General features: G+C 38.4%; 1 protein-coding gene and 3 long non-coding RNA genes across 4 annotated transcripts; all 4 read left to right on the top strand.

The window, feature by feature from the left end:
- Positions 1-304: 304 nt before the first annotated feature.
- On the top strand, positions 305-5148 carry LOC309477970 (uncharacterized protein). Its single transcript, XM_082141511.1, has 7 exons — positions 305-1302; positions 1628-1731; positions 1860-1986; positions 2079-2111; positions 2149-2183; positions 2926-2972; positions 4181-5148. The coding sequence occupies exons 2-7, from the start codon at positions 1676-1678 to the stop codon at positions 4201-4203; spliced, it is 321 nt and encodes a 106-aa protein (XP_081997637.1). The 5' UTR covers positions 305-1302; positions 1628-1675; the 3' UTR covers positions 4204-5148.
- Positions 5149-5831: 683 nt separating this feature from the next.
- Positions 5832-7469, top strand: LOC309478009. The gene is made up of 2 exons (XR_014198747.1): positions 5832-6692; positions 7029-7469. It is a non-coding gene; the product is annotated as an uncharacterized lncRNA (long non-coding RNA).
- A 364-nt stretch (positions 7470-7833) lies between these two features.
- LOC309478034 lies at positions 7834-8722 on the top strand. The gene is made up of 2 exons (XR_014198771.1): positions 7834-8064; positions 8141-8722. It is a non-coding gene; the product is annotated as an uncharacterized lncRNA (long non-coding RNA).
- An 8786-nt stretch (positions 8723-17508) lies between these two features.
- On the top strand, positions 17509-18520 carry LOC309478027. Its single transcript, XR_014198765.1, has 2 exons — positions 17509-17784; positions 17833-18520. It is a non-coding gene; the product is annotated as an uncharacterized lncRNA (long non-coding RNA).
- The last annotated feature ends 2217 nt before the right edge of the window (positions 18521-20737 follow it).

Here is a 20737-nt window from a genome sequence, read left to right as displayed (position 1 = left end):
TGTTGTTGTTCTGTTTCTGTGATCAGATCAGCCAGCTGTTGCAGCGCCGTACTCACGTGTGCTTGCGGTGGAATGTAAACACTGATGAGAACGAGCGAGGAAAACTCCCGCGGCGAGTAGAACGGCTTACAGTTAATGAAAAGCACTTCCACATCAGGACAGCACATCTTCCTTAACACAGTTACATCAGTACACCACCTTCTGTTGATGTAAAAGCATGTCCCACCACCGCGCGTTTTCCCCGTTGACTCCATATCGCGATCCGCTCTGAACAGCTGAAAGTCCGGTAGATGTAACGGTTTATCTGCAAAGATATACGACCCTACAGTGTGGTTGAAAATCCGGGGTTCCGTGAAATGATTCAAACATTGTAGCCAAGGTACATGATACCAAGCCGACCACACTTCTTAGAAAAGGTTATTCCTGCATTGTATGAAACTACTAAGAATGATGTGAAGCTGTTGCTTTCTCAAGCTGAACGAGTAGCGATAACGACGGATGGCTGGACGTCATGCTCAGATCAAGGGTATGTGACAATTACCTCTCATCACATTGATCTGGAGTGGAAAATGAATACCTTTGTTCTGCAAACCAGAGTTTTAAATGAAGCCCATACTGGTAAAAATATTGGCGCGTTACTGCGTGAAGCCTGCATTGAGTGGAAAATCTCTGACAAGAATCCTGCCATCGTCACAGATAACAACAGGAACATGATTGTGGCCGGTGCAGAAGCCCAGTTCAGTCCACACATTACCTGCTTCACACATACACTCAACCTTGCCTCGTAGAACGGTTTGGGGGTGGACCGTGCTTCCAGGTTGTTGGGGAAAGTGCGAAAAAATTTTGGATATTTTCACCGCAGCCCGATTGCATGTCACGCCCTACAGGAAAAACAAACTCTGATGGATTTACCAAAACATAAACTGATCCCAGACATAATCACCAGATGGAACAGTTCATTCGAAATGCTTGAACGTTTTTTGGAACAACAGCCAGCTATAATGGCAACTCTGATGTCCAAGGATCTATGAAAGGGGGTCACAGATGTAGGCACGCTGAGTGAGAGTGATATTGCCAACATGGATGACATTGTTCAGTTGGTGGGTCCTGTCAAAATGGCAACCACTGTGATGTGTGAAGAAGACCAGCCAACTCTCTCTGTAATTGCTCCTCTTCAAGCAAAACTGATGAAACTCCTACAGCCATGCGAAGACGACTCAACCCTGGTTGCAGAGATTAAGAGGGTGATGGCCAATGACCTCTCCACACGCTACAGAGGCACCCAAGATGCTCTCAACATAGGTAATTAATTTGGAGTCTTAATTAAAATCAACTTTGTTAATATTTTAGGTTATTAGACTGTATTAATTTGTAAAATGCCACACCTTTGTGTTTTCAAGTTTAAATTTGAGTTGAGTTTTTTTCATATGGAAAAGTAAACAAGATATCTGCCATAAAATTCTTAGTTCATGGTGGCTTTACATCATCACTGTGTCACATTTCTTTTAAACATACTAAAGTTTAATCTTCTGATTATTTTGTGTATGAGGAGGGGGTCATCACTTGCAATGTCAGGTCAACTTAATTTAATAATGCAATGAATGCAATATTCTTGTTCTTTAAACAGCATCAGCGTTGGACCCGCGATTTAAATAACTGCCCTACCTGGAAAAAGATGACAGAGAACAGGTCTACGCAAAACTGGTTTTTGAGGCAGAAGTGTCACACCAGGTAACTCTTCTCTCCTCTTTCCTCTCTCCTCCCCTCCTCTTTCCTCTGCTTTTTTCTCTTCTCCCCTTTCATTTTTACTCTCTCAAATCTCATCTGTTCTTTATCTTCCTCAAAATTTCTGTGTGCAGTCTTACAGAGCAGAAATTTGAACAATCCACACATTCTTACATCAATAGGTGCAAGCAATGGGAAATCAGGAGGAAGACGAGGGAAGCTCAAGCACAAAGCTGTCAGGATTCAATGAAGAGACCACAGGTGTGTTTCATGTGATACCAACAAAAGATTGTTGTTATTTTGTATTAATGAGAAACATGACTATATATTGAAATACATTTCTTATATTGTAGTCCCAAATGAGTCACCTCCTTGTAAGAAGAAAGCCTTAGATGCACTGCTTGGCGATTCCTTCACCCAAAGTCCACAAGCGAGACAGCCAGAGCAGAAGTGATAAGGTACCGAGCAAAAGATGCGTTGCCTTTGACTGAAAATGCCATGAAGTGGTGGAGATCTCAGGAGAAAGAGCTACTTGTACTTTCAACCCTTGCTAAACGGTACCTGTGCATTCCAGGCACCAGTGTGCCAGCAGAGCGAGTTTTTAGTACTGCTGGCGAAATAGTGAACGCACAGAGAAGTGTTCTGTGGCCAGATCATGTTGATCAGTTGATATTTTTGAAAAAAAATCTGTAGAGTCATTGAAGAGTAGTTGGTTACACTTGATCTTTTGTTAAATATTGTTTGTTTATTAAAATGAGAGTAGTAGCAGGTTCAGCCACTGCTCATTCAACCTGAAGAAATGTTGGTTGCACTTTATTTTTGATATTAATACAGTATTTGTATTATTTTTATGTTAAAAAACAACAGCAAAAGTAGCAGGTGAACCTACTGTTAATTCAACCTGAAGAGATGTTAGTTGCACTTTATTTTTGATATTAATATTGTAATATTTTTATGTTGAAAAACAAAAGCAGAAGTAGCAGGTAAACCTACTGTTGAAATGTTGGTTGCACTTACTGTACTTTTATTGAAAATGTATTGAATATTGAAAATGAGAGCAGAAAAGGTTAACTTCCTGTTAATTCAACCTAAAGTGTTGGTTGCACTTTATTCAAATAAAATGTGAATGCATTTGCCATTAATTGTTGTTTACTTGTTTGTTTATATCCATAATTAATTGATACCTGATTCCCTTACAAGAAACAACAGGAATCCAGGAAACTTCACCTGCACTGTCCAGTATCCAGGTATTTATTTCAGTCACACTGGTTGAATTTTTGGCTAAAAAGTTACTGAATCAATTTCAAGTCACTGAATCGTTTCGGATCGTTCTAAATGAACCAATATCGTCCTTGAATCGTATCAACAACCACGAATCGTGATACGAATCAAATCGTTGTTAAAACGAATCGTTACACCCCTTCTATTTATATTACAGTACTTGCTTTTTCAGGTGGAGAGGTATTTTAGAGCTCAGTGAGAGCCCATAACATTATACAGCAGTGTTGTCTTGATTTAACTGTTAGCCCAATCATTACATGACTTGTTTATCTCCATACGGTTACAGTCTTCGATTAGATCTTATTTGCGTCGATTATATCATATTTCCGAACCCCACAGCCGCCCCAAACAACATTGGGCTAAATTACTGTACAGTATCTGTACTGTAGCCTACAGTACAAAAAGTACTGTATCAGACAATGACCGATGCCATTGGACCAGAGCGCTGTCAATCACTGCCTGATTCAACTTTGGCAATGTAAAGCGTTTTCTTTTCTTTTTTTTTATGCCAATAAAGCTATTTTAACCAGAGTTTAATGCAGAGATTTTGAAAGAGGAGAGACACGACTTGAGACGAGACACGACTTGACCACAGACGTACTCTGTTCTTAATATATATTGAACAATATTGAACATACTAAACACTCAATTATTTTGAAGTATCGCCCTGGTCGCAATAATTATTCTGATTACTTTTGTGTAATAAAGATGACTGATAAAGCTATTACATGTAGCTAGTATGAGTAATAAAATGCTTTTTCTGTGTCGATATTTGACTAATAATAATGCAAGAAATTGCACTTCAAATGAACATTTCGGAGAAAAATGTTTAATCTTTAATAGTCTTTAATAATACATATATATCAAAATGCAAAACCTAATACATGCAAGTAATTATGACTGAAAACGTCCAGCAACTAGGGAATACACAGCCATGTATATCTATTTATATATAGGGCTATACAGCCATCTACTGGTTACACAACAGTATTACAGATGATAAATGGTGCATGACTCAGAGGTAAATATTTAGTACTGTAAAATCCCTTAAAAAATGTATATAATTTGTTTGAAATAAATATTATAAGCCTGCAATTTGTAACTAACTGTATGGGGGAGTTCAAAGCAATTTGTATTGTTAGATTATAATACATTTCCTTTCTCATTTTTCCAGGGAGTGGAGCAACTTTTCCATAAACAAAATTGTGATGCTGACACAGAGGATGGAGTGGTTGTACCAGAGATTCACTGTCCTCGTCAGACAAGAATCTTACTTTGTTCAGACGCATCACCTTTGAATGACTGGGATCTTCAGACACCTGATTTTATTTTATTTTAATATAAAAAAAATAGCAAATATTTGAATTTCTTCGGAGCTCTAGATTAAAATAAACACAGTTCAGAAGTACACAAGAGGTTTCACTTTATTCTTTCTAGTTTATGCCGATCTTGGATTAGCATACCAACAGCATATGAATGTTAAGGCGATAGTTCACCCAAAAATAAAAATTCTCACTTATTTTACTCACCCTCATGCTGTCCCAGATGCATTTTGCTTTCTTTCTACAGATAAACACGAATTGAGATTATAAGGAAAGTAATCCATCTCTGCGAGTTAAAACCACACATGGTGACCGTGATGTCCATGCGACCTCAGTGGATGAATCAATGCCTTCTGAAGTGAAACAATAGGCTAGATAAGAAAAATACTGATACTAATAATGTAAACTGTTTTAACTATTAAAAATCACTTCCGACCAACTGTCATACGAACATGGGTTACAATCCACTTGTATTATATGGACTCACAGAGATGTACGGTGGCCCAGTAGTGCACAACACAACGAAATTTAAAAAGCAAACATAAGTTCACAACACAACGAAATGCATCCACAACACAACGGAAATGAGCCACAACACAGCGGAAAATGTACAACACAACGAAATAAAGCCGCAACACAACGGAAATGAGCCATTTCTTTTATCATGTTTCAAAGGTTGTAGTTCCTATTAACCAGACTGACTTACAGCAGGTGAAATTGTGCCAATAGCTCCCTATATGCACAGTACACAATTTGTTTTTTTTATAAAAACATTAGGCCTACTTTTATCATGTCCTAAAGCTTGTGGTAGGTTCCTAGTGACCAGGGGTGCGTTTCCCGTACAACTATATAGCTCGCTGCTTAACTACCATAGTACGATGCATCGTTGGAGAAATCAACTAGCTAGTTACGACTGTTTCCCGAAACCGTCTGTCGCAAAGTATCGTTCAACCACGTTGGTTTATGACGTCTCGCACGTGGTGGACTAATAACTTATTTTAATTAATCTGTTTGAGATCGAATTAACGCTAGATTTTGTCATATAAGTTACAGACATGGCATCTGAAGACCATTTCTAATTTTTCTCAGTTATTTTGCTTTATTACCAGACTCAATATTTGGCTCGTTCTTACATAGTAGAGCACGTTCGCACATGCGCAGTCTTCAAAAACGGTGCTTTAAATCTCTTGACAAACTAAAAGACATAAATTACATTTGTATGTATTCTAAATAAATAACACGGGTTGTACTGAATGTCAGCTTGCTTATTTTGCTAAAGATAAGGATTTATTCAGTCTACATCTAATGTAAACTAGAAACTATGCTTCTAACGACAGCTCGAGAGCTGTCGTTCCAACCACACAAGTTTGCGATGCTGTTTGCGAACGTTCGTTTGAACGATGGTTTCGGGAAACACCAAATCGTTGAACTATGCTGATAACGACGGAACTTGCGACCATAGTTGGCTAACGATGCTTTCGGGAAACGCACCCCTGACTGACTTATTACAGGTGAAATTGTGCCAATACATTCCTGTAATTCTGCAATTCACCAAATGGTTTGTGTTTTTATTTATCAAATTATATTATAAATTATACGTTTTAACCACTTGGTGGAATTGCCAGACGTTCCCTTAGGGATTATGCGCTGTGGTAGCTATACACAGCTATAATTCAAGTAGGTGATTTTGAAGTATATTTTATGTCGATATACAATGGTTGCATACTGTAAAAACTAATTGTGGTATTGATAAATTAAGACTGCCGACTCTATAGAACAATCACAAGGAAAACTAGAAAAAAAAAGTTTGTTGAGACAAACTTTAAGTTGGCTTGAGAAAGCCGGACCAGAGAGTTTGAAGAAGTTTAAAGTAGTTAGAAGTTTAAAGTAGTTAGAAGTTTGAAGTAGTTTGAAGTTTAAAGTAGTTTAAATTTTGATTGATAAATTAGTTAGAAAGAAAGAAATATTAGAAAGAAAGAAAGATTAGTTAGAAAGAAAGAAAGAAAAAAAGATTAGGTAGGTAGAAAGAAAGAAAGAAAGAAAGAAAGAAAGAAAGAAAGAAAGAAAGAAAGAAAGAAAGAAAGAAAAAGATTAGGTAGAAAGAAAGAAAGTTTGGATTAGTTAGAAAGAAAGATGGATTAGTTAAGAAAGAAAGAAAAATAGATTAGTTAGAATGAAAGAAAGAAAGACTGATTAGTTAGAAAGAAAGAAAGAGAAAGAAAGATTGGTTAGAAAAAAGAAAGAAAGAAAGAAAGATGGATTAGTTAGAAAGAAAGATAGATTAGCTAGAATGAAAGAAAGACTGAAAGATAGATTAGTTAGAAAGAAAGAAAGAAAGAGAAAGAAAGAAAGAAAGATGGATTAGTTAGAAAGAAAGAAAGAAAGATGGATTAGTAAGTTAGTAAGAAAGAAAGAAAAAGATTAGGTATAAAGAAAGAAAGAAAGAAAGGAAAAAAGATTAGGTAGAAAGAAAGAAAGAAAAAAAGATTAGGTAGAAAGAAAGAATGGTGGATTAGTTTGTTCGAAAGAAAGAAAAATAGATTAGTTAGAATGAAAGAAAGAAAGACTGATTAGTTTGAAAGAAAGAAAGATTAGTAAGAGAGAGAAAAATTGATTAGTTAGAAAGAAAGAAAGAAAGAAAGAAAGAAAGAAAGAAAGAAAGAAAGAGAAAGAAAGAAAGATTAGTTAGAAAAAAGATAGAAAGAAAGAAAGAAAGAGAGAGAAAGATTAGTGAGAAAAAGAAAGAAAGATGGATTAGTTAGAAAGAAAGATAGATTAGCTAGAATGAAAGAAAGAATGAACGGTGGATTAGTTAGTTAGAAATAAAGAAAGATGGATTAGTAAGAAAGAAAGATGGATTAGTTAGAAAGAAAGAAAGATGGATTAGTTTTAAAGAAAGAAAGATGGATTAGTTAGTTAAAAATAAAGAAAGATGGATTAGTTAGAAAGAAAGAAAGATGGGTTAGATAGAAAGAAAGAAAGAAAGAAAGAAAGATGGATTAGTTAAAAAGATATATTAGTTAGAAAGAAAGAAAGAATGGTGGATTAGTTAGAAAGAAAGATGGATTAGTTAAAAAGAAAGATAGATTAGTTAGCAAGAAAAATAGATGGATTAGTTCAAAAGAAAGAAAGACTGATTAGTTAGAATGAAAGAAAGAAAGACTGATTGGTTAGAAAGAAAGATAGATTAGTAAGAGAGAAAGAAAAAAAATGGATTAGTTACAAAAAAGATAGAAAGAAAGAGAGAAAGATTAGTTAGAAAAAAGAAAGAAAGAAAGATGGATTAATTAGAAAGAAAGATAGATTAGCTAGAATGAAAGAAAGAATGAACGGTGGATTAGTTAGTTAGAAAGAAAGAAAAATGGATTAGTAAAACAGAAAGATGGATTAGTTAGAAAGAAAGAAAGAAAGATGGATTAGTTAGTTAGAAAGAAATAAAGAAAGATGGATTAGTTAGAAAGAAAGAAAGATGGGTTAGAAAGAAAGAAAGAAAGAAAGAAAGAGAAAGAAAGAAAGAAAGAAAGAAAGAAAGAAAGATGGATTAGTTCAAAAGAAAGATATATTAGTTAGAAAGAAAGAATGGTGGATTAGTTAGAAAGAAAGATGGATTAGTTAAAAAGAAAGAAAGATAGATTAGTTAGCAAGCAAGATAGATGGATTAGTTAAAAAGAAAGAAAGACTGATTAGTTACAATGAAAGAAAGAAAGACTGATTAGTTAGAAAGAAAGATAGATTAGTAAGAGAGAAAGAAAAAAAAATGATTAGTTAGAAAAAAGATAGAAAGAAAGAAAGAAAGATTAGTTAGAAGAAAGAAAGAAAGAAAGAAAGAAAGAAGGATGGATTAGTTAGAAAGAAAGATAGATTAGCTAGAATGAAAGAAAGAATGAACGGTGGATTAGTTAGTTAGAAAAAGAAAAATGGATTAGTAAAACAGAAAGATGGATTAGTTAGAAAGAAAGAAAGATGGATTAGTTAGTTAGAAAGAAAGAAAGATGGATTAGTTAGAAAGAAAGAAAGATGGATTAGTTAGTTAGAAAGAAAGATTGATTAGTTAGAAAGAAAGAAAGAAAGAAAGATGAATTAGTTAAAAATAAAGAAAGATGGATTAGTTAGAAAGAAAGAAAGATGGATTAGAAAGAAAGAAAGAAAGAAAGAAAGAAAGAAAGAAAGATTAGTTAGAAAGAAACAAAGATTGATTAGAAAGAAAGAAAGATAGATTAGTTAGAATGAAAGAAAGGATATATTAGTTAGAATGAAAGAAAGAAAGATATATTAGTTAAAACGAAAGAAAGATAGATTAGATAGAAAGATAGATTAGTTAGAAAGAAAGACTGATTAGTTAGAATGAAAGAAAGAAAGACTGATTAGTTAGAAAGAAAGATAGATTAGTAAGAGAAAGAAAAAAGATTGATTAGTTAGAAAGAAAGAAAGAAAAATGGATTAGTTAGAAAGAAAGATAGATTAGTTAGAAAGAGAGAAAGATGGATTAGTTAGAAAGAAAGAAAGATAGATTAGTTAGAAAGAAAGAAAGATTTGTTAGAATTAAAGAAAGAAAGATAGATTAGTCAGAAAGAAAGATAGATTAGATAGAAAGATGGATTAGTTAGAAAGAAAGAAAGATAGATTAGTTAGAAAGAAAGAAAGATTTGTTAGAATTAAAGAAAGAAAGATAGATTAGTTAGAAAGAAAGATAGATTAGATAGAAAGATAGATTAGTTAGAAAGAAAGAACGATAGAAAGAAAGATAGATTAGTTAGAATGAAAGAAAGATATATTAGTTAGAAAGAATGAAAGATGGATTAGATAGAAAGATAGATTAGTTAAAAAAAGAAAGAATGAAAGAAAGATGGGTTAGTTAGAAAGAAAGGTGGATTAGTTAGTTAGGAGGAAAGAAAGATTGATTAGTTAGAATGAAAGAAAGAAAGATATATTAGTTAGAACGAAAGAAGTTTGAAGAAGTTTAAAGTAGTTTGATGTTTAAAGTAGGTTAAAGTTTGATAGATAGATTAGTTGAAAGATAGATAAGATAGTTAGAAAGATAGATAGATTAGTAAGAAATAAAGATAGATAGATAAGTTAGTTAGAAAGATAGATTAGTAAGGAAGAAAGATAGATAGATAAGTTAGTTAGAAAGATAGATTAGTTAAAAAGAAAGAAAGAAAGAAAGAAAGAAAGAAAGATTGATAGATAGATAGATAAGTTAGTTAGAAAGATAGATAGATTAGTTAAAAAGAAAGAAAGAAAGATAGATAAGATAGTTAGAACGAAAGAAGTTTGAAGAAGTTTAAAGTAGTTTGATGTTTAAAGTAGGTTAAAGTTTGATAGATAGATTAGTTAGAAAGATAGATAAGATAGTTAGAAAGATAGATAGATTAGTAAGAAATAAAGATAGATAGATAAGTTAGTTAGAAAGATAGATTAGTAAGGAAGAAAGATAGATAAGTTAGTTAGAAAGATAGATTAGTTAAAAAGAAAGAAAGAAAGAAAGAAAGAAAGAAAGAAAGAAAGAAAGAAAGATAGATAAGTTAGTTAGAAAGATAGATAGATTAGTAAGAAATAAAGATAGATAGATAAGTTAGTTAGAAAGATAGATTAGTAAGGAAGAAAGATAGATAGATTAGTTAGAAAGAAAGAAAGAAAGATAGATAAGTCATTTAGTTAGAAAGATAGATAGATTAGTTAGAAAGAAAGATAGATAAGATAGTTAAAAAGATAGATAGATTAGTAAGAAATAAAGAAAGATAGATAAGTTAGTTAGAAAGATAGATAGATTAGTAAGGAAGAAAGATAGATAAGTTAGTCAGAAAGATAGATAGATTAGTTAAAAGAAAGAAAGAAAGATAGATAAGATAGTTAGAAAGATAGATAGATTAGTTAGAAAGAAAGAAAGATAGATAAGTTAGTTAGAAAGATAGATAGATTAGTAAGAAAGAAAGAAAGATAAGTTGGTTAGAAAGATAGATAGATTAGTTAGAAAGAAAGATAGATAACTTAGTTAGAAAGATAGATAGATTAGTAAGAAATAAAGAAAGATAGATAAGTTAGTTAGAAAGATAGATTAGTAAGAAAGAAAGATAGATAGATTAGTTAAAAAGAAAAAGAAAGATAGATAAGTTAGAAAGATAGATTAGTTAGAAAGAAAGAAAAATAGATAAGTTAGTTAGAAAGATAGATAGATTAGTAAGAAAGAAAGAAAGAAAGAAAGAAAGAAAGAAAGAAAGAAAGAAAGATAAGTTAGTTAGAAAGATAGATAGATTAGTAAGAAAGAAAGAAAGATAAGTTAGTTAGAAAGATAGATAGATTAGTTAGAAAGAAAGAAAGATAGATAAGTTAGTTAGAAAGATAGATTAGTTAGAAAGAAAGATAGATAGATTAGTTAGAAAGAAAGATAGATAAGTTAGTTAGAAAGATAGATAGATTAGTTAGAAAGAAAGATAGATAAGTTAGTTAGAAAGATAGATAGATTAGTTAGAAAGAAAGATAGATAGATTTGTTTGAAAGAAAGAAAGATAGATAAGTTAGTTAGAAAGATAGATAGATTAGTTAGAAAGAAAGATAGATAAGTTAGTTAGAAAGATAGATTAGTAAGAAAGATAGATAAGTTAGTTAGAAAGATAGAGATTAGTTAGTTAGAAAGATAGATGGATTAGTTAGAAAGAAAGATAGATAAGTTAGTTAGAAAGATAGATAGATTAGTAAGAAAGAAAGAAAGATAGATAAGTTAGAAAGATAAATAGATTAGTTAGAAAGAAAGATAAATAGATTAGTTAGAAAGAAAGAAAGATAGATAAGTTAGTTAGAAAGATAGATAGATTAGTAAGAAAGAAAGATAGATAAGTTAGTTAGAAAGATAGATAGATTAGTAAGAAAGAAAGAAAGATATATAAGTTAGTTATAAAGATAGATATATTAGTTAGAAAGATAGATTAGTTAGAAAGAAAGATAGATAAGTTAGTTAGAAAGATAGATAGATTAGTTAGAAAGAAAGAAAGATAGATACAGCGGGGGAAATAAGTATTGAACACGTCATCATTTTTCTCACTAAATATATTTCCAAAGGTGCTATTGACATGAAATTTTGAAACAAACACAAATAAGTTCAGAAATTAAGTTATGTGTAATAATGTGAAATGACACAGGGAAAAAGTATTGAACACATGAAGAAAGGGAAGAAATATAGAGCTCTGATAAGAGCATATTATATCAAGTGTTCCACACAGCCAGGGCGAACTCGGCCTGGACTGATAAATATGGGACACTTACGCACTGCCCACAGAAGTATACAGACGATCAGTGATCGACGCTCTAGCAGTTTCAGCATCCTGAGCCGATAGCATCGGGCGGGCAATACTGAAAAATTAAACCGAGAGCAACCTAGCTTGTAAAGCGGGAACCTCGAGGTTATAAAACCTTATAAATGTAGACGGGGAGGCCCAGCCTGCCGCCATACAGATATCTTGCAAGGCAATCCCACTGGACCAAGCCCACGACGAGGGGCTAGACCGTGCCTCTTGTGGAGTGCGCTTTGATACCTATCGGGCATTGCAGGCCCTTGGATGTGTAAGCTAGCGCTATAGCATCAACTATCCATCTGGATAGACTCTGTTTTGATGCAGCTAGTCCCTTAGAACGTCCGCTGAACAAAACAAAGAGCTGCTCCGTCTGTCTGAAAACAGATGAGCGAGACACATAGGCTCTTAACGCCCTGACCGGGCAAAGGAAGCCTGCGTCCCCTTCCTCTTCAGATACCGGCAGGGCCTACAGGGAGATAACCTGTGCCCTAAACGGTGTATTGATGGATTTAGGAACATATCCGTGCTTTGGTTTGAGTATGACTCTCGAGTAGGGTTGGGTATCGGTTGGGTTTTATCCGATACCAGTACTTACTTGGTATTTTTCAAACGGTTCCGGTGCTTAAACGGTTCTTAAACCGGTACTTAAGAAAACGAAACCGCACACACTTTATCAAAAAAATAATACCTGTGTGTGTTTTCTGAAAAAGATTTTCTGATTTCTGATTAAATAAAAAATTGTGCCGTTTAAAAGGCTACTGATGTAGCCGAAAACACTTAAGTTAAGATCAAAAAATGTTCTTCTCATATTATTTATATATATTATATATTATATTACGTATTATATATTATAGACTTTTACAAAACAGAGAAATATCTGACACTGAGCAGAAATATTTAACACACATAGTATAGCCTCATATAAATATACTTGATATACTTCATACTTGATATGCAAGATTTGCAGTTGGCATTAAAATACTAGACTTACCCGAAGAGGAACACTGCAGCTGAACTTGAACTTTAGTCAAGAGTGTCAGAGGTTTTGGGTTCTAATCCGCATTCGTAGTTTTTTGTTTGTTGTTGTTGTTTTTTTAAACCGATTATGCTCATCAGTGGTTGTAAATCAAGCAGGGACACTTTGTGTGCATTAGGCTATATTTTTTGATTTCACCAGAACTCTCCGCGCACATACTCATCTGAGACGCGAGCACACACACACACACACACACACACACACGCTCATCTGAGACGCGAGCACACACACACACACACACACACACACACACACACACACACACAAACTCGCGCACATACTCATCTGAGACGCGAGCACACACACACACACACACAAACTCACGCACATACATCTGAGACGCGAGCACACACACACACACACACACTCGCGCACATACTCATCTGAGACGCGAGCACGCACACACAAACTCTCCGCGCACATACTAGACGACGCCTCATAAATAGATCGATCTCTGCAACGTATTGAAGCGCGTCCGCGTCCAACGTATTGAAGCGCGCGTGAAGAAAGTGCGGTGTGCGCGAGCCACAATAATCCGCGCCACTGATCGCAGATCGCTAGATCAGAGCGCTAGATCGTCTCTTATTTAACAAACGAACTAAATGAATGCTCTGCTGGTTAACTGGAGATGTTTTGTTATTGGATCATTCATGCCGCGAGATGTTTTATAGGGGGCGGTGAAAAAAGTCAGGCACCGAAATCAGGCACCGAAAGTTGCGTTCTAATTCGGTCTCGATACTACCGTTTACGTCGGAACCGGTTCTCTATTGGAACCGGGTTTCGGTACCCAACCCTACTCTCGAGTCATTAGGCCCAAACTCCATACACGTCGCGCTCACTGAGAGCGCTTGCAAATCCCCTATGCGCTTCACTGAAGCGAGAGCCAGAAGAAACACTGTTTTGAAAGACAAGAGTTTCAGGTCTATTGACTGTATTGGCTCGAATGGGGCACCTTTCATGGCTTCCAGAACCGTGGAAAGGTCCCAAACGGGAACTGAGGGAGGTCTGGGAGGGTTCAGCCTCTTCGCTCGTCTAAGGAAGCGAATGACCAGATCGTTCCTTCCTAATGACTGGCCAAGCGGTGGTTCAGCGAACGCTGCTATGGCCGCCACATAAACTTTGAGCGTGGATGGGGTTCTGCCCTTATCCAGAAGCTCTTGTAAAAAGGAGAGAACCTCCGGATTGTGCTGAGCCCAGACCAGGAGGTGTTCCGTCAGCCTGTGAAGGATTCTGGATCTGATACCTCCTTGGTGATTTATATAAGCCACCACTGACATGTTGTCCGAACGGACCAAGACGTGGTGTCTTTTATCTGGGGACAAAAAGCGCCTCAGCGCGTTGTCGACTGCCATCATTTCCAGGCAGTTTATATGCAGAAGCTTCTCCCGTTCCGACCACTGGCCGAATAACGGTCTGCCCTCGAGCAGCGCTCCCCATCCCGAGGTTGAGGCGTCCGTAGACACCACCTTCACACTCGAGGAAGTCCCCAGGCTTACTCCTGACCGGTACCAGTCGGTCACTGTCCAAGGTTTCAGAGCTGCGACGCATTTCTGATCGACCTTGAGGCGCATGAGACCGGAGGTCCAAGCTCTGCGCGGCGCGCGCTTTCAACCAATACTGCAGCGGGCGCATGCGAAGCAGACCCAGCTGAAGCACTGAGGATGCTGAAGCCATGAGACCCAGCATCCTTTGAAACTTTTTGAGCGGGACTAAAGTGCCGTGGCGAAAAATCTCTGTCATGCGCTGAATACTTAGTCTGTGCTGCGGCGACAGCTGTGCTGTCATAGACAGCGAGTCCAGATCTGTGCCCAGAAAAGATATTTTCTGACTGGGAGACAGCGAACTCTTCGCCCAATTGACTGTGAGACCTAAATTCTCGAGGTGATCGAGTAATATGGTCCTGTGTTCTATGAGCTCCGACTGTGATCGAGCTAGAACCAGCCAATCGTCCAAATAATTCAGCACTCGTATGCCTCGGAGCCTGAGGGGTGCGAGCGCTGCATCCATGCACATCGTGAATGCGCGAGGTGCCAGGGATAGGCCAAATGGCAGGACTGTGTACTGATATGCCTGACCCTCGAAGGCGAATCTCAAAAATCGCCTGTGACGTGACGCTATTTGTATTTGAAAATAAGCGTCTTTCAGATCTATCGACATGAACCAGTCCCCTTGGCAAATTTGCGAGAGGATTTTCTTGGTCGTGAGCATTCTGAACCGTCGTTTCAGAAGTGCTTTGTTTAGTCGTCTTAGATCTAGAATGGGTCTGAGACCCCCGTCTTTTTTGGGTATCAGAAAATATCTGCTGTACATGCCCCCTTCGCTCTGAGCTTGTGATAAGGGTTCTATAGCCCCTTTGCTCAGTAACTTCGCTATTTCGGCTTGAAGTAGGTGTGCTACTTCCTTTTTCACCGTAGTATCGATTCGCGCCGCTTTGCGTTGCGGGCGTCGACCGAACTGTAGCGAATAGCCTCTTTCTATAATGTCTAGCACCGACTTCGAAACCCCGGGTAGCCTTGCCCATGCGTTTGCACGAATGGCTAGGGGTTGAATGCGAAGCGCGCTCTGGTCGCTCAGCGACAGAGGGGCTTCAGTGTGCTGCAACATAAGCGTCGCGCTTATGACATTTGAGGCAGGGGGCGCGCTGATAACAGCGGGCAGATTGCCCGCGCTCGACTCCTCTGCGGTGGTAAAACGAGAGGGGGAGGGCTGGGCGAGTCCCGTAAGACCTGTCATGTCTATGTGTGAATGTGGGCGTGGGATAGCGGGCACATTTACAACACTGAGAGCATTGTCCGCCTGAGCAGAGCGAATGCATGTTGGTTTCGTTTTACAGAAACCTTGAGACATGCAGAACGTAGTGTTTGTGGGCACATTTACCACATTTAATGCGCAATCGATCTGGGTCGATTTCATGTGCGCGAGCCCTGTGTGACGGGCTGTGTTTCTGTGTAGGAATGAGCACTGGGCAGTGGGCATTTTGTCTACACTCATAACACCATCGGCCGTGGCCGGAACACCAGAAAATACACTCTTATGGGATTTATCTGGGTAGCCGTAAAAGCGGCGTTTGTGTGCAGGCAAGCGGGCTGTGTCGCCGACTTGTTTACTGCAGAATACACTGGAACAGTCGCATTTACTGGAACTGAACGAGCGAGAAGTTGCCATAGAAACAGAGAGCGTCAACATGCTGGCGTTTGTTTGCAGGCGTGCGTGTATTACAATAGGCTCGTCCACTGCAATATTGACATTTCCAGAGAAATGTGTGAGAATGGAGGTAGGTCCAGCCGCAGCTGGACTAGGAACACTCTCTTTTCTCCTTTCGCCAGTGACGCACGGAAACCATAGAAACGGTGCAGGCGAGCGGGTTGTACAACGCGCTCGTTGGCTGCAAAAATACACATCTGCAGTCGCCTTTTCAGGGAACTGACAGAGCGAGCATTGACGGCATAATTTTATCTGACGGTAGACCCGGGATCGAACACGGGTCTCTCGCGCGAAAGCCTGAGAATCTGCCACTGGGCGACAGGGGAAGACACATAGGCATTTAGTTAGCGCGAGTATTATTAGAGAGCGTCAACATGCTGGCGTTTGTTTGCAGGCGTGCGTGCATTACAACAGGCTCGCTCACTGCAGTATTGACATTTCCAGTCGCCTGAACTTCAGAGGGGAATGAGAAATAGAATTCGGCCCGGCCGCAGCGGGACATAATCACTCTTTTCTCCTTTCGCCAGTGACGCACGGGAACCATAGAAACGGTGTTTGGGTGCAGGCGAGCGGGTTGTACAACGCGCTCGTTGGCTGCAAAATGCACATCTGCAGTCGCCTTTCAGGGAACTGACAGAGCGAAGCATTGGAGGCATAATTTATCTGCCGTTAGACCGGGATTCGAACACCGGTCTTTCATGTGAAAAACCAAAGATTCCGCCACTGAGCCACAGGGGGGAACACAAAGGCTTTCAGATGCACGAGCATATAAGAGCGTCAACATGTTTTCTTCGGCGTTTGCTTGCAGGCGCTGCAATATTTATATTTCCAGTCGCCTGATCAGGGAACTGAGAAATGTGTGAGAAAATTCAGGTCAGTCCAGCTTCGGCGGGACTATAAACACTCTTTTCTCCTTTCGCCGGTGAGTGACGCGTGAATGGGGCGCAGGGGCAGGGTAGCTTTCTTGTACGTAAAGAAAAACGAACCCCGACCGTCTGCTTCCAGCCTCCCCTGTGAACGGCGCAGTTTGCGCGTCTCGAACAGAGGGAGAGAGAAAGCTAGCCCCGTGACCGTCCGCTCCTGACATCCCCTGTGAACGGCGCGGTTTGCGCGGCTCGAACAGAGGGAGAGCAGGTATCATCCTCCAAGCAGGCAAGGCAAGCGGGCGCACCGGCGAGCTTTGCGGGTTGGGGGGGGCGGAGGCGCAGTCTCGGAGAAGGATGCCAGGTGAGTCCGCAGAGTCACCATAGGCAGTAACTAGCTCGCAGTGAGGGCAGTCGCCGTCAGCGAGCGCGAGAGCTGCGCGTCCTCAGGAAAGGGGCGTCTTGAAAAAGACGCCCGGCTCTTTTAGTGCAATGAGAGTGTGTGTCGCGGCGGCGAACACACACATACACAAAACACAGTAGCAGAGAAAAGGATATGTACGCCGGAAAGCGTGAGCAGGAACGGCGACTGAAGGCGGCGAGTTGTCGACCGGCAGCTTCAGATGCAGAACAAATCCTGCTGAGTGCTTGAATCAGACGGCGCGGCTTCCTCTCAGGATCCAGCGATGCGTAGGCTCGCTGAAGAGATGAAAAACTGACCAAACCAGCCTCTCTGGGCCGTATTTATAGCCCTAGCCCCACCCGCTTTCATGAGGGGCCTCTATCGATAGGCTGGTGCAGTTGCCGCAGAGCAGCCAATGGGCGCGCGAGCTGTCTCGCCCATGTCTGCATGCTGCTGCAATGCGTTTTACATTATTGCAAAATTAAGGATAATTTTTGGCTTCAATATCTCGAGGAAAAGAGGTTTTCCCCTAGCGTAAGATACTTACGCAAGTACTAGAGAACCTCTCGTAAGAGAACAATAGTGTTGCTTTGAAAAAGCGCCACTAATAAGTATGAGCAATAACAATAGTGTTGCTTTGAAAAGCACCACTAATAAGGTTAAATAGGATTTCAGTAAGTTGGCTTTCTCAAGCCAACTTAATAAGTTTAAATAGGATTTCAGTAAGTTGGCTTTCTCAAGCCAACTTAACTAACTTTACCGCGCTCCGAGAACCCTCTAGTGGTCGGGAGCATTTCCGTTGTGTTGCGGCTTCATTTCGTTGTGTTGTACATTTTCCGTTGTGTTGTGGCTTGATTTCGTTGTGTTGGGGCTCATTTCCGTTGTTTTGTGGATTCATTTCGTTCTGTTGTGGCTTAACTGCGTTGTGTTGTGAACTTATGTTTGCTTTTTAAATTTGGTTTTGTTGTGCACTGGGCCACCATAGAGATGGATTATTTTCTTAAAAATCTTTGTTTGTTTATGTGAAGAAAGAAAGTAATATACATCTGGGATGGCATGAAGGTGAGTAAATGATGAGAGAATTCTCATTTTTTTGGGTGGACCATATCCTTGTACCCACCCAGTCACTGTTTTGTTACTTGTACTGTAACAGGAGCTGTTCAAAGGATCATTGCATCATTTAAAATGTATATGAATTTTAAATATGTATTCTGTATTTGTAATTGTGCATTTTGTGTAGTAGTAATGTATATCATAATACTGTGCATTACATGTATAGTATGCAGTTAATGTTTTGTGGATTCTGGTCTTTCCTGTCACAACATAATTGCATCCAAGACTTTCACTTTGATACTTGTGTATATGCTGGAGTGACAATAAAGAATGTAAATTTATTTGAATTCATATTTTCAATTACAATCATTCAACTGGTTTTATATTTCACAATTGAAACTGTTGATGATTGTTAAAATATATTTACAATTTTAAATGTTAGATTATAATATTAACTAAATTAAAGGGATACTTCACCTCTGGATAGATGAATGTGTATTTAAAATGGGTAATTTATGTAGAAGAAATGTGAAATTATTTTTGAATTTGGAGCTTTCTAGACTGAGAAAAGCCAGAACATTTATTTTTGGCATATGTGGATGAAAGACAACAACTCCCAGAATGCACTTGCTTCGCTGCCCTAGGAGGCCACTCCCAAGCCATGCCTAAGGCTACGTTCACACTGCAGGCTGAAACGACCCAATTCCGATTTTTTTGCCCCTTTGCGACCTGTATCTGATCTTTTCATTAAAGTCTGAACGACACAGATCCGATCTTTTCAAATGCGACCCAGGCCACTTGGGTATGTGGTCCCAAATCCGATACATATCCGATCTTTTGAAATGCGACTTCAGTCTGAACGGCCAGGTCGCATGTATCCGACCCGCACGTCATTGATTCGCGGAAAACGTCATAATTCTGCGTTGAAGTAGTCGTCGGTTTGAAAACGGACTGCATATTCGTCGAGCTGAGGTAAATCTGCCGAACGGGTCGACCTCGACGAGCCCGTTAATAATAATAATAAAAATAAAAAAAGCCCACGGCCATTATATATACGTTATGTTAACTTATTTGTGCTGAATCTGATATTAGATAGGTCAGCGGCTGCTGTCTGGCTCTTGTGTAGCGGTCGCTGCGCGCGCTTGTGTGTGTGTGTGTGTGTGTGTGTGAGAGAGAGAATCACAGTTAAAGTTTAGCTACTTGCCTACTTCCGCAAACAACAAGTGACGTCGTTGACCGTTGAGTACTCTTCTGCGCATGCGGGTCACTTCTGGGTCATTTCACGTTCACACAGGAGATCACAAAAGGTCGCATTTAATTGGAAATGTGAACGGCCTTGCAAATTTTTTTTTTTTTTTTTTAAAAATCGGAATTGAGCATTAAGCCCTGCAGTGTGAACGTAGCCTAAGAGTAAGAGAGCGCAGTTTAAAACAACAATGCTAGGCTACTAGTGAGTCTCAGTGACGAGTCTGACCGGGATTTCGAGATCGGCCAAAATGTCCGGGATTCGTCTTTTATTAATAATAATAATAATAATAATAATACATTTTATTTAGAAAAGCGCCTTTCAAGGTACCATAGGACACTGTACAAATTGGTAAAGTCAAGGAAATACAAAGAACTACTAAAACACAATGCAGCTACATCCATGATTGAATTCACTGATAGTACGGACAGTACAATCATATTGGGACATAGATTGCATACAAGGTACATAAAATGCCAAGATGCAGAGGAAACATAAACACCCTCAAAGGGCATACAGGAGTATACTGAGCACAAGGTGAAGACCAAGTGTAGGGAAAAAAGACAGATAAAAACAGGGAAAATAAAATAAAACAAAAATAAAAAGACAGTGTAAGGTAAATGCCTCTGGGTTAATGCGAATTAGCTCAAGGATATAGGGAATTTTAGGAATATTAATATTTATGACTCATGGTCATAATTCATAAATCGCATATGCATTTACTTTATCAATTATCGAGATTACCTTGTTCTGTACTGTCTGATCATTACAGTTAAGAAGGGGGTATCTCTTTTCAAACTCCAAGAAAGTTTATCTTCTGGCCACGAAGACAAAACCTCTTTGGGTTTATAAATTAAAACTACTCAAAGTAGTTTTATAATATAGAGCCTGTAGCTTTATAGATCTTTTGTTTCATTGACTTTATAAAAAGTGGGTTTTCAAACACAGAGACAGTTAAAAGTATAAATGGGTTTATTAATAAAATGGCACACGCTAGAGATTATAAGCTACAAATATAAACGTACGTAAAATGCAAACGATAAAGCAAACAAACATTTAAACAAACATGACGTGATCGGAATGAATGACATGAAAGAAAGAAAGAAAGAAAGAAAGAAAGAAAGAGAGAAAGAAAGAAAGAAATAAAGAGTTAAGAGATAGAGGGTAACTTAATTCACAGACCTACAAGCTAAACACCAGGAATCAGCTGTTAGAGAGAAAGATACTTGCGAGATGTGGTACTCTTTCAGTGTGATGCTGAAAAGGGGACGCGCGCGTGCGCGTGTCCGGCTGGTTTGCGTCTAGCTTTGTC

Source organism: Leuciscus leuciscus (genome assembly GCF_965113295.1).
Source record: "Leuciscus leuciscus genome assembly, chromosome: 16".
Classification (NCBI taxonomy): Eukaryota; Metazoa; Chordata; class Actinopteri; order Cypriniformes; family Leuciscidae; genus Leuciscus; species Leuciscus leuciscus.
The sequence above is the reverse complement of the archived record's forward strand: the minus strand, read 5'-3'. Positions and strand labels throughout refer to the sequence as shown.